This window comes from Asparagus officinalis, chromosome 4, assembly GCF_001876935.1.
Source record: "Asparagus officinalis chromosome 4, Aspof.V1, whole genome shotgun sequence".
NCBI classification, from domain to species: domain Eukaryota; kingdom Viridiplantae; phylum Streptophyta; class Magnoliopsida; order Asparagales; family Asparagaceae; genus Asparagus; species Asparagus officinalis.
In genome coordinates, this window is record NC_033797.1 from 49,869,053 (window position 1) to 49,883,119 (window position 14,067).

At 37.3% G+C, this 14,067-nt stretch overlaps 1 protein-coding gene across 1 annotated transcript in view; it reads right to left on the minus strand.

Moving 5' to 3' along the window:
• Positions 9,153-14,067, minus strand: part of LOC109837425 (protein IQ-DOMAIN 32) — a 9,256-nt gene continuing 4,341 nt past the window's right edge. The window contains exons 2-6 of the mRNA XM_020405659.1: positions 13,125-13,595; positions 12,833-13,048; positions 12,141-12,221; positions 10,382-12,044; positions 9,153-9,533 (exon numbers count right to left, since the gene is read on the minus strand). Of these exons, the coding sequence (XP_020261248.1) occupies positions 9,514-9,533; positions 10,382-12,044; positions 12,141-12,221; positions 12,833-13,048; positions 13,125-13,595 (2,451 nt within the window). The 3' untranslated portion in view covers positions 9,153-9,513. The remainder of the gene's footprint in view (positions 9,534-10,381; positions 12,045-12,140; positions 12,222-12,832; positions 13,049-13,124; positions 13,596-14,067) is intronic.

The window sequence follows — 14,067 nt, forward strand, 5'->3', positions numbered from 1 at the left end:
GACCGTACAGTTCCGCAGGCCTGGCAAGGAGCCTGTTGGGATGTCCGGGGGTGTTGACGAGCAAACAGTGCCTCCGGAAGGGCCCGAGTCAGATGAGATGGTGGATGTGCGGAGTAAGTTCTGGCCATTCTGCCATGGGCTCGATGAGCTAACTCACAATTCCTAGGAGAGGGTGGGGACCATGTTGGTGGGAGATCCGTTAACCCCCGGCTTTCCTAGGGAAGAGGTTCCTGAAGGTGACATGTTTGTCCTGGAGGAACCCATGGATGTAGAGTCCTCGGTCATGCAGTCCTTAACTGCCTCGATCGACGTTGTCCCAGTTTACCCTCTCGAAGGACAAGAGTCACTTGAGGAAGATACCAAGCGCTGGTGTGCATTTGACCCTCAAGGCCTATTTGGTCAGAGTGGCTTTACTAGAGCAAGAGTTGTTCGACCGGATGAGGTACATGCATGAGGCGGCATAGAGGTGGCACACCGAGTTGGCCCAGAAGAAGTCGGCCAACAAAGAGGCATAGAAGAGGATTGCTGACTTAGAGGCCGAACTGAGAGGCAGTGAGGATGTCTAGCGGCAGGAGCTGGACGAAAAGAAGAGGCTTTTGACGGGCTACAGAATCCAAATTTCCAAGCACTTGGGTTCTGTTGATGATCTCCAGCGGGAGGTGGCCCAACTGAAGGGAGATGCCAGCCGTCTGTAGCAAGGTATTTCTACGAGGGATGGCCGACTAACCGCTTTGGCCGAGGAGGTCAAGTTCGAGAAGCACCTAAAGGCGGCGGTCGAGGAGGACGCTTAATCAAGTCGTCTTTCGGTCGAGTAGCTGAGAAGGGACCTTGAGGAGTGGTCGACTCCTCCAGCGTCCGCGACGATTGTCAAGGACTTGGAGGGTCATCTTGCTCATCTAGACTTGGCAAAGCATAGGAAGGAGGTTGTCGATGAGTGGTGCCAGGGCCCTCTAGGCAAAACTGAGGTCGCCTTGGCTTGCAAGGTTAGCGTCGACTATCTCGCTTCACTGCTCCCCTCTGGCTCTCTTCCCTCCCTCGATCGGCGTTATCCCCCTAGTGTCTCTTGCTGCCTTGATCTCTTGGAGAAGATCGAGGAGAGTGGAGGTGGGATGGATCTGGCGCTGGACGTTGGGGGTGATGACGAGTCAGGGGATGATCCTGAAGAGAATTCTCCCGCTTCCTCAACTGCTGCCCCTGAAGCCCCTGCAGACTCCGTTGCCGTCGAGAGCCTCCCAAGTCCTACTCACAAATCTGGTCAAGAGGTCTAGGGGCTTATATTTGTACTCTCTTTTTTCTGTAAAGAACTTGTAATGAAGTTTGCACTCTAGAATAAAAATTGACTTAATTCTCATTTTTAGTCTGACTTTATTTACTCCTTTGCTTTGCTTTGCCTTACTAACTTGTAGCTTTGTTTTGATTGAGAGAACCAAGTATTGATCATGATGAGTCTGTCGTATTAGGTCGACTTAAATGTAGAGGGGTCGAGACGACCGACTTGTCTATTGCTTTCTGCTGGCTGTGTTTGGATCTTCAGCAAACAAAGACTTAGCAAATTATGTTGCCAAGGTCATGTTGTCGAGGACATTCAAACCTTAATCTCAAGCCTTAGGTTTGTTTAAAATAACACCAATATCTATTCGACAGAATGACAACCCTGAGGTTGAGTGCCTCGAACTTACGTGGACGCCTAGGTCTTCAATATAACCATGATGGTCGAGAGGAGACCGTGGGAGTTGACCATATGGTGAGTGCCTTGGGTTTACCCTGAGAAGAGGCACCAAGTTCTTTGAATTCGATCAAAGTCGAATGCCTAGAACTTACTGAAGTTGACTAGGTCTTTTACAACCTTGTGGTTGTGCCTAGGACTTGCTAAAGACAACTAAGTTTCTCGCCCAACTGCTGAGGGCAATCTAGGTAAGATGGAAACCCTGAGGTTGGGTGCCCAGGTCTTATGTGGACGCCTGGGTCTTCAAATATCCCCATAGTGATCGAGAGGCAACTGAGGGAGTTGACCATATGGTTACTGCCTTGGGTTTATTCCTAAAAAGGTATCAATGGCTTAATATCCAACCGAAGTTAAATGCCTAGAACTTACTGAAGTTGACTAGGTTTTTCGTCCTACGGAGGGCTCCCTAGGGGCACAAATGGTGAAATGGCAACCCTGAGTTTGGATGCCCAGGTCTTACGTAGACGCCTGGGTCTTCAGGATAACCATAATGGTCAAAAGGTATTGTGGGAGTCGACCATATGGTGAGCGTGCATTGGGTTTACCCTAAGAAAAGGCACCAAGGACTTAGTATCCAACCTAAAGGTTGAATGCCTAGAACTTACTGAAGTTGACTAGGTCTTTTACAACCCTGAGGTTGTGCCTAGGACTTGCTAAAGTCGACTAGGTCTCCTGCCATATGGAGGGACGTCTAGCTGCTGAGGGTAATCTAGGAAAGATGGAAACTCTGAGGTTGGGTGCCCAGGTCTTATGTGGATGCTTAGGTCTTCAAATTTCCCCATAGTGGTCGAGAGGTAACTGTGGGCGTCGACCATATGGTTAGTGTCTTGTGTTTATTCCTAAAAAGATACCAAGGACTTAATAGCCAACCAAAGTGGAGTGCCTAGAACTTACTGAGGTTGACTAGGTCTTTCACCTTGCGGAGGACCGCCCTAGGGGCACAAATGGTGAAATGGTAACCCTAAGGTTGGGTGCCCAGGTCTTACGTAGACGCCTGGGTCTTTAGGGTAACCATAATGGTCGAAAAGTGAGTGTGGGAGTTGAGTTGATCATATGGTGAGCGTGCCTTGGGTTTACCATATGAAAAGGAACCAAGGGCTTAGTATCCAACCAAATGGTTGAATGCCTAGAACTTACTAAAGTTGACTAGGTCTTTCACCTTACGGAGGATCGCCCTAATGGCAATTAGGTGGAATGACTGTTAGCCTTCTTGTTTTGATGATGATTTAACAAACAATTTATATCTAATATTGTTTGTCTAGTATTTATATTTTGTTATTTATTATAGACAAATAATAAGTTAGAGGATGGATGGAATTGCGCATTCACGATCATATCCAATGGAGATTGACGGAATTGTGGAGTGAATCATATGAAATTCAAATTGAAGATCCAAGTTCTAGCTTCATCCGCAAGTGTACCAAGTTGAGCTACATCGAAAATCAATCAAGCTTGGGTATATTTAGTTTAGGTTTTATATTATGTGTGTTAGTACTTTAAGCTCAATCATATATACATACACATATTTGGTTTTTATATATATAGTTATATATATACATAAGTTTTGGTTTATGGACTTAACAATCATTGTATACATATTTTATTAAGTCTATAAAATTATTTTATAGGGTTTCAAAATATTGTTTATGTTAAAACATCAAATTTTATGTATATCACATTTTTATGTTTTGGACACACTTGCAAAATACATGAGTTTTCACAAATGAGAAATTTAATTTGAGAAATTCTTTTTCTAATATATTAAATTTCATATTTATAAATGTTTCCTAAAGTTTTATCAATATTGGAATTAATTTGTTGTGTTTATTTTAATTTACAAAATTAAGTTTTTAATAAGCTCATGTTCGTGCACATGTTCGTGCATGTTTTTGCAAAATTGATGCGTTTTCACAATTGGGAAATACTATTTGAAAATTTTCTTTGTTTACATGTTTTTCATCAGATATACAAATATTTTTCCAAGTTTTACTAATTTTGGAGTTGTTTTGTTATTTTCAATTGAATTTACATAAACATGTTTGCAGCAAGTTTTTTCAAAAACTATATATCGATGTTCAAATAATTATTTCTCTCAAATGGGAAGTGATATTTCAGAAATTATTTTTCTAACATGTTTATCTACATGTCTAGAACCTTTCCTCAAAATTTCATAATTTTTGAAGTTTATTTACTATTTTTAATTGATTTTACAAAGTCAGATACGTAAAATTTCAGAATCTGTCAAAAAGAGAAACTGTCTGTGAGCAGTGTGATCGACCGCTACAGTTGACCGTGCTACAGTATGGTCGACCGTCTGCAGTCCAGAGAGATGTTTTATAGTTTTGCTTCTCCCGGTCGACCGTCACGGTCGACCGTCGAAGTTACCGTTGCACAGTAACGGTAACTTGCTGATTTTTGTTTTTTAGTGGGTTTTTGGGGTTTTTTGGGTTGTTTTCTTCTACCCTATATATACCCCTTTGTCATAACTATTTTCATCACCAAGAGAGAGTTTTAAATAAGTTTTAAAATAGATTAAAAGTTTGTTTAGTTTGTTTTAAGTTTGGGGTTTTTGTTTACAAAGGAAGAAGCTTGCGTTGTCAATTGAGGGATTCATCCCCAATCTTCTTCATCCTCTCATTTGTGTTTATAGAGAAGTTTTTCTAACTTTTTTCTCTAGCAATTTTATTATTGATTTTCATATTCTTATTATTGCTAGTTTGCTAATTGAGTTAGATCTTATTTCACTCATTGTTTACATACACCCACTTGAGCTTATTGTATTTTTATACATAGTATATTTGGGTTGGTGAGAGTTGTAACAATTAAGTGTGTGCTTTAATTGAGTTCTCACCTTGTATTAGAGAACAAATCATTTGTTGTTATTTAAGAGTGTTGTAGAGTTTTCGGTTAGCTAGAAAACTGTATTGTGAGGTGTGGAGTGTAGACGTTGATCGGTGACCGTTGAAAACCGATACTGTGAGGTGTAAACGTTATTCGGGTGAGCGTAAAAAACCCGGTTGTGATAGTGGATTTCTCCCCGGGAGTGAGGAGCAGAGACGTAGGACGGAAGGTCCGAACTCCGTGATCATATTGTGTGTTTGTATTGTTTATATACACTATCACTCTTATCTTGTTTATGTTTATTTCATCATTGTGTTAGTTTATATATCCTTGCATATATTACCTCTTTTCTAGGATATATCTCTTTATTCATATTGCTTTTTATATATCCTTGCATATATTACCTCTTTTCTAGGATATATCTCTTTATTCATATTGCTTATTCTTGCTTATAACTCTTGTATATCTATCTTGCAAGAATATATTTGTATTAGTTTTAATTGGCATAAAATCAGATTAGATTAGCTTAAGATCCTAATCACCCCCCCCCCCCCCCCTGGGTCTCTTTGATTTAAGGACTAATCTCCTTGAGTTAAAGATCCAAGTTATCGTATTTTTTTGCTAATCTAGTTTTGTGATTTTATTGTTATCTTGCTTGCATATATATACATTATGGATATGTACGGTGCACCTTGTTTAGGTTATGCCATTAATGTTGCTCCTCGTTTAGATAATTTTCCCTATGCCCAATGGTCTGTTAGATTTAAACTCTTTGTTCAATCTAAACATTTTGATTTATGGAAAACTATAGATGATGATTATATTGTGCCCACTTCGAAGAAATCCAAGTGGAATAAAAATGATCATCGTATGTTTACAATGAACAATAGTTTGTTAAAATATTTGCTAAATGCTCTTGATTCATCTATGCCTAACAAGTTTGTTCATTTTAATAGTGCTTACACCTTATAGAAACTTATTAAAGCACATCAATGGGACTTGGAGGCGATCCAACAAGCTTTGAAGGCTTCTTCTTCAAGTTCCATTGGAGCATCATGCACACGAGCACTAGGCGATAGCCCTAATAAGGTTTGCGAGTTCGAATCCACTAATGATTTATCTAGTGATGAACTTGCTTGTGCTAGTAAAAAATTATTGCATGCCTATAACAAATTGCATAAAGATTTTATTGATTTACAAAGCAATCATGAAGATTTGAAATCCGATCATGAGTTGTTAACATCTAAGTTTGAAACTATTTCTAATGAAAATGTGATCCTTAAAGAAAACAATGAAAAATTAAAATTGGATCATGTTTCTTTAACTTCAAATATTGCTAGTTTAACTCATGAAAAAGATAATGCCATGTTAGAAGTAGAGAACATAAAAAATGATACTGCTTCTTTTATAAATGATTATTTATGTTCTACTTCTAAAGTTAATGCTAATATGCCTAATGATGAGTTGAACAATGTTAAAAACCGTATTTGCTCTTTAGATTCAACTCTAACTACATGCATTAACAACCACAAGAAGCTTGTGGATATGTGTGCCAAGTCTAATGCAAAATCATCCACTCATTATGCACACATATATAGATAAGTTTACAAGTGATCCATTTGTGATCGTAAAGATCATTTATCTAAATTTTGCTATGATGCACACAAATATAAAAATGCTAAAGCTCATTGTGCATCTCATCAAGTTTTTTCATCACATACACATGTATATGCACACACTCATAAAGTTCATCATAAGCATGCTCATGTGTTTAAATGTGATCTTTGTGGACGTTTTGACCATTTGGCAAAATTTTACTATGATTTGAAAAAGACTTCACTTTTGCCAAATGATTTTAAATGACCACAAAAGTTTAAGTGTGATCATTGTGGTAGATTTGGTCATTTGACCAAGTTTTGTTTTGATTTGAAGAGAGTTTCTCATTTGCAAAATAATTTTAAGGAACAATCTATTTTTGCAAATGAGTCCCGTGCACAACCGTTTGGCCAACATAAGCAAATGCCTCCTTTCAATTGCACAAATTACAATTGAAAGGGTCATTTGAACGAATATTGTTATGACCATGTTAGTGCACCATATGTGTCCAAGAGGGTTCATAACCTTAGGGCTTTGAGCTTAAAAGATAGGGGTCATGTCCCTAAACCTTTTGGTACCAAAAATACTTGGGTACCAAAACAAACTTAATTTTAAACCAAGAATTTTAGTGTTTTTCTTTTTCTTTTTCTTGGTTTTGAAAATTATACTTTAATTTTTTGAACATGAAAACAATTCTTTTTATTGGTCAAATTCTTTTGTTTTCATAATTATTGGTTTTTGTTTTGATGAGGGGTTTGTGTATATATAACCCTTCGGATTTATTGGGTGTTTATTCTTAAATCTTGTTTATCAGGTACCATAAGTCCTTATATGGGTTGGAACAAGCCTAAAAGCTTGATATATTGTTGCCTCTATTGCATTTTGTTAAAAAATTTGTTTTGAGTTATTGCTTTGAATTCATTATATAAGCACAAATAGATGATTTAAATTTCAAATATGCTTTATAATGTATTCTTTATGTGGTTTGATCAAGTTTTACAAAGAAAATTTTCTTTATTGATCAAACGTCATTTTTGGGCTTAAAATTTGATTTATGATTTCATTTGGTTAATTTGTTTTCATTTGAAAACATTTTTCATGATTCTCATGTGCCTTTTCTTTTGATTTCATAAATCTATTTTTATATATGATTTTTATGTTTATGTTTTGAGATACATTATTTCAATGGTACATCCATATGTGTTCTCATTATCTTGTCGTATGTGAGTGATATTTAGCATATTCATCTATGCTTACTTACATATGATTGCCTTAGCCTTCATTTCATATATACTTTATGGCATTTTGATAGGGGGGAGTATTCCCTATTCTATTATTGTTTTTATACTCACTCGTGCATATTGATAGGGGGAGCTTTCACTCTCTTAATTCTTTTGGTTCCCCTTTTTGATGTTGTCAAAGGGGGAGAAACATTGTGAGTATACATTTTATTGTGAGTATACATTTCCTTGTTTATATGCATGTGAACTATAATTTATATATTCATTTCCTTTCATGCATATATCCTTTTTGTAAATTGTTTGTCATCATCAAAAAGGGGGAGATTGTTGGCCTTCTTGTTTTGATAATGATTTAACAAATAATTTATATCTAATATTGTTTGTCTAGTGTTTATGTTTTGTTATTTATTATAGACAAATAATAAATTGGAGGATGGATGAAATTGCGCATTCACGATCATATCCAATGGAGGTTGGCGGAATTGTGGAGTGAAGCCTATGCAATTCAAATTGAAGATCCAAGTTCTAGCTTCATCCGCAAGTGTACCAAGTTGAGCTACATCGAAGATCAATCAAGCTTGGGTATATTTAGTTTAGGTTTTATATTATGTGTGTTAGTACTTTAAGCTCAATCATATATACACACACATATTTGGTTTTTATATATATAGTTATATATACACAAGTTTTGGTTTATGGACTTAACAATCATTGTATACATATTTCATTAAGTCTATAAAATTATTTCATAGGGTTTCAAAATATTGTTTATGTCAAAACATCAAATTTCATGTATATCACATTTTCATCTTTCGGACACACTTACAAAAAATTGTATATCTATATTCAAACAATTATTTCTCTCAACTGGGAAGTGATATTTTAGAAATTCTTTTTCTAAAATGTTTATCTACATGTCTAGAACCTTCCCTAAAAATTTCATAACTTTTGGAGTTGATTTATTATTTTTAATTAATTTTACAAAGTTAGATACGTAAAATTCCAGAATCTGTCAAAAAGAGAAACTGTCTGTGAACAGTGCGGTCGACCGCTACAGTGCGTGCTACAGTGTGGTCGACCGCCACGGTCGACCGTCTGTAGTCCAGAGAGCTGTTTTGCAGTCTTTCTTCTCGCGGTCGACCGTCACGGTCGACCACCGAAGTTACCGTTGCACAGTAATGGTAACTTGCTGATTTTTATTTTTTAGTGGGTTTTTAGGGTTTTTTGGGTTATTTTCTTCTACCCTATATATACCCCTTTGCCATAACTATTTTCATCACCAAGAGAGAGTTTTAAATAAGTTTTAAAAGAGATTAAAAGTTTGTTTAGTTTGTTTTAAGTTTGAGGTTTTTGTTTACAAAGGAGGAGCAACAACGTACGCCTATTTAACGTGGCCCTCAACCACAGAGCTTTTGTTTTTTGTTTTTATTTTTCAATTAAACATACTATCTGAAGAAAAATATATATAGTTTTCTTAATGGAATTATCTAGAAAAGTTACTTTGTCACTCAAATTAAAATATATGTCATAACCAATTTCGAATGAGGGAAGACAAAACATCGCGTATTTAATAAACAAATATCATGGAAAAATCTTACAAAAATCGTTTTAAAGTTAAGCTTTTTATATAAAAGTTTGAATAATTAAGTTTTATTTTGCACGTGTTGCTAGTTGCAAATAAAGGCAATTAAATTTCCTGCATATAGCAATGAACAAGCAAGTAGGAAGTTGTATGCAACATATGCAACAGTTACAATAGCAGACCAGTCGTTAAGAATGAAAGATGCCAGCAGTTTAAAACAAGTGAAAACCCAGAAATTTTAGTATTTCTCGAAGAAACATACACAAAGCCTATATCGCCTACACACAACAAATCTCCGAAATCAGATCAATCCATGTACAACATTCACACAAAAGAAATTCTTGACTAGCATCAAATCTCCAGAGAGTTATTTCATGCAACCGCAATGTCCACGATCGTTCATAATAAAAAACTGTTCATCAGGTCATGCAGCTTGCAAGCTTGTAGATGTAATCACACCAAAACAATAAAATGTCCCAAAATATCAGCTACTGATTCATCATATCATCCACTTCCGAGGCCCTTGCTCACCTTTGCCATCTCCTTTCTGAAAAATAAATTACAAGGTTTGAGACCATAAATTCTTGCTGACAACTACATTAAACAGACACTGCTAACATTCAGATGAATATCGATGAATACCATAAATTTTAATTTTAAAGACTTTCAGTACGTTACATCTCCACCGAATGTATAATATTAACATAAAGTTGTACATGTGACCAAAAAAGAGATTGTTTGAAAGGCGGAGTATGGTTTACAGGGCAGCATATTGTGTCAACTCCTAGGCAATGCACTTACATGAAACTACAGGCTGACGCATTATTATCAAACAGTTATGAGTTTATCATTCATCTTCTGTAGTTGGCAAAATATATCAAATTACTTTTCTAGGCAAATTATTCCCAAAAATGCAACAAAAAAAAGAGAAAGAAAGAAGAAATATATACAAATTCACATGTCATAATAATGCCAGACCCAACCTGCAGCACGAAATTTCAAGGACAAAATAAATTACACATACCTGGCAGATACATAGCAGCCTATTTTACAAGATGATTTGCTGTGGTTCCACCGCAAAATAAATAAAATAAATCAATGTTGTATATACAGCCATATACAAAGACCAAGTGGGGTATCATACATTAAACACAGACAAGTTACGGACATATTACGAAGTTACTACTTGCAATGATTTCACCCTTCATGAGGTGAAATGACTTATATCTCAAAACCGGGTTATTCTTAATTGAGAAGTGTAAGATATGTTTAAGCTAGGCTGAAAATGCAGGCAGTGACCAACGGGGTTCACCGCACCGAAATTTTGTTTTATTTTTTAATTAACTTCTGCAGCTATCCAAAAGTTAAATATAGTTAAGAATATCAAGAATTTACCAGAAGATGTCTGAGGGGAATGGCTACTATTACGCTTTGAACTCTGCAGTGTTTGTGATGCAGACCTCTGGACCCTTGGGGAGGAATCCTTCTTCTCATCCCCAATTGGCAAGGAATGTCTCTTCTTCAAATGGTTATCTTTGTCATGGACATCGGGGCTAGATTTCAGAGAGAGACTCCCATGAGCCTTGGCCCTTGCAGATTCAGTTGCTTGCATATAACTTGGAAGTGAGGTAGTACTACTGCGCCTGGTTTCATCATCAGTATGATCAGTTTTAGCCGCTGCAAATGAGCTCTGCCTATTACCATTCTTCGCATCCCTTAACAAATGCTTGTTACTGCTCTTATCGTCTAAATCACTCTTGATAGTTGATGGGGACTTCTTGCTCCTTGATTTGGATTTTGACTTTTGAGAAGGCATATTGCTGCTCTCTGACTTGCTTGTTTTAGACTGTATGGACACCTGGCTTGAGGGAGTATCATGTGACTCTGGAACAGTCATATGGTTTCTGGGAGATCCTTCTGGTGACAACCTATAAGCCTGCATTTTCAAGTTTTCTTGTTCGCTCCAGATGCCCGGTGTGATTATCTCTACTGGTTGCTCCTCTACATTTAGTGAATCAATTGCGGTGACTGTGTTTTCATCATTGTGATTGGGTCTCTGCGCTTTAGTTTCATCTGAAGCAGAGGAAAGTATTCTCTCTTCAGTTTTAATGCTTTCAGCATTAAATGCCTCACCACCAACAGTATTTAAGTTATGGTTTCCCTCCCCTGAAGTTCCAATTTCAAGAACAATTTCACCACCATCAGTCTCAGATCTATCTGGAGAATCAAGTGTTGAAGAAATAGATATTTCTGTGCCACATTCCGAAGCAGCAATTTGAGTTGTTGAATTTTGGGTGCTTAAGTTAAGAGTAGAGCTTGCATCTGTATCCTTTGCTACAGAAACCACCTGAGAGTAATTTGGTTTTGATTCAACAGCAGTATCTCGCCAAACACTGACAGACTTAACAGGTTGAGGAGCAGAACTTAGTTCCTCAAATTTTGCCTGAACAGCAGCAAATGCGGGATTACGAATTTTCTTTGATCCCAGATCTGACTTTTTCCCTTCAGTGTCAGCTAGATCGGAAGCATCTGTTTCAGTTGTACGGTTGAGATCCTCCTTGACATACTCCATGCAATTTGGATAATTATCATGTTTGGACTGTGAACCAGCATCAGTGCTTTCTTTACCCCCAACAGTCTGACCAATGTTCTCTTCTTTCATCCCAATAAACTCTTCCACCTCGGAATGCTCTTTGTCACCCTCTGCTGAAAAACTGAAATTTTGTACGGAAACAATTGCTGAAGCCTGAGATTCAAAATTGCCAAAATAATCAATTTTTAAATCCCCATCACCTTTAGCAGCTGATGATTTTTGAGCGGGCATATTGGAACCAGATAATACAGAGGCCTCAACAGGGATAACATCTAGCTCTCCATAAGTAGAATTACTTATTTTTTCCTGTCCCTGATAATCATCGATGCAATTGAGATTCTGCTCTTGGCCTACTTTTGATGAGATTACAGTCATCCACCTCTCCAACCATTGCCATGATGAATCATGTCTCAAAGGATCACAAATAATACGGGTTCGTGTTGTCTTTGGTGTACTCTCCAGAAGCTGTGAATGAACGTAAAACTATGAGTTTCATTGAGGATACCAAACTGTGAGGATCTTAATAATTTGAAAAAGTGAAAGCGAATAGATCCATCATACCTGACGAGCAAACCCATTGGAAAGTAACTTCTCCATGGTAGAGTTTGTTTTATTTGATTTTATGTCAGAACTTCTCTTCACCTGAACAAAGAAACTAGGTCAAGCTGGTGAAATAAATGGAACGAGAATCACATCTTTCTAGAGGAGATCAACTTAATACGCGAACCCCTAATAATTGAGAATGAGAAACAACTTCAGGAATATCAATTTATGTACGCTAGACCAAATGGAAAGGTGGGAATAGTTATCTAAAAAAATCAAACCTGTCGAGGAAGGGAGAGAGCCATTTATATATAGGTAGGTGGGCAGCTAGGTGGATAGGAGGGAGGGAGGAGGACGTTGGGAGAAAGAGAGAGAGAAGCAAATGAAAGTTTACAAAGCAAGACATATAGATCATCATCGGTACGGATGGCCCTTAAGGAGACATGGCGACAGATTTTTCAAGAAGAAACAGCTTAGGCATGAAAAGGAATGTCAACCAGCCACCAAGTTTGCACGCAGTATAAATTGCAAGTCATGATCAGAGCGTAGATAACCAATCATTTCAGGATTTACCATCTGAAACTTTGAATAAACTTATGTCTAGAACCCAAATGTAACAAGCACATGCAAAGATAAAATGAATATCTGAAGGAAAATTCTATTGCGTAAAAATAATCCACTGGTGGTAACTAAACAAAAATTGTATTTACCAAGTCATTGTGAAACTCCTCGTCAACCTTTCCTTGTTCAGTACACTTCTGCAGCAATTGAAATTGATGTGCACGACGAGCTCGTACCAGTGTTTGCATTTTTGCGATGGCCTGTACACACCGTAAAGTTCCAATGGCCTGGCTCCGGACCAGATGGCCACGGACAGCACATTGCAGCTTGACAACATACTTAAGTTTCTGGAGTTCTCTCTGAGCCTAAAAAATAATAAATAAAACTTTAGAAAATTTTTCATCAGATACCCGAAGCAACATCAGAATCTTGAACTCTCACCAAGAATCTCCTAGCAGCAGCCTGAATAATGACAGCAACTTTCTCCTGAAGACTGACATCTGTGGATGTAGTGATTTCACCAGTATCTGATGTAACTTTTACTTCTGGATCAACGGCAGCTGAGGAAAATGGTACAGTTTCATTCGCCTGCTCCACGACTGAAGAACTTCCTGAATTAACTGCAGCAAAGGCCAATGATGTTGTTTCACTCTTCTGTTCTTCAGAAGATGGCTTTTCCAAATGACTAACTGCTGAGGATAAAGGTTCTGTTACATTTTCTTTTTCCACGACAGGGTACTTTTCTGGAACAGATGAATCCTTCACTGGATAAAATTTATCAGTTGTTGCTTCTGGAATTTCCTTGTTAGCACCAACAAATTGAGGTTCAGAAATCACGGTGTTGCTTGGTACTTGATGTCTAGCAGATCTCTTACGGAAACTCCACCTGCGCTTATCCGATGATTGCTTGCTCTAAAAGGTTGAGACATGAAAAGATAGCACATGACTCAGGAAACCTTCCCAAATGTACTAACAAACAAAAAGAATATACATTGTAATATCTTGAAAACTTAACATATCAAGAGCAAGATTAGAGAATAACATACGCGACCAATATAATTATCATCTAATTCATGGTTGGAAAATTTATTGCCATATATGTACTTACCCTAGAAGAATTTGAGATTTTGAATAATCAAATTCGTTGCAAAAGAATACCACTCGAATCCAGCATGTAAACAAACGCAACAATATAATCTTTGTACTTGTCCTTACTAAGGAACACACTAATATGTTCCTTAAACCTTCAGTAAAAGAAAGGTACCGAAACTTGAGCATAATAGCGGACTACCATCCCAGTATCTATAGGTCAATGAAGACATCCAATTTTGTCAAATCAAAGATACATCTTCCATATGGTTCTCAGTCTATGATTCATACACAA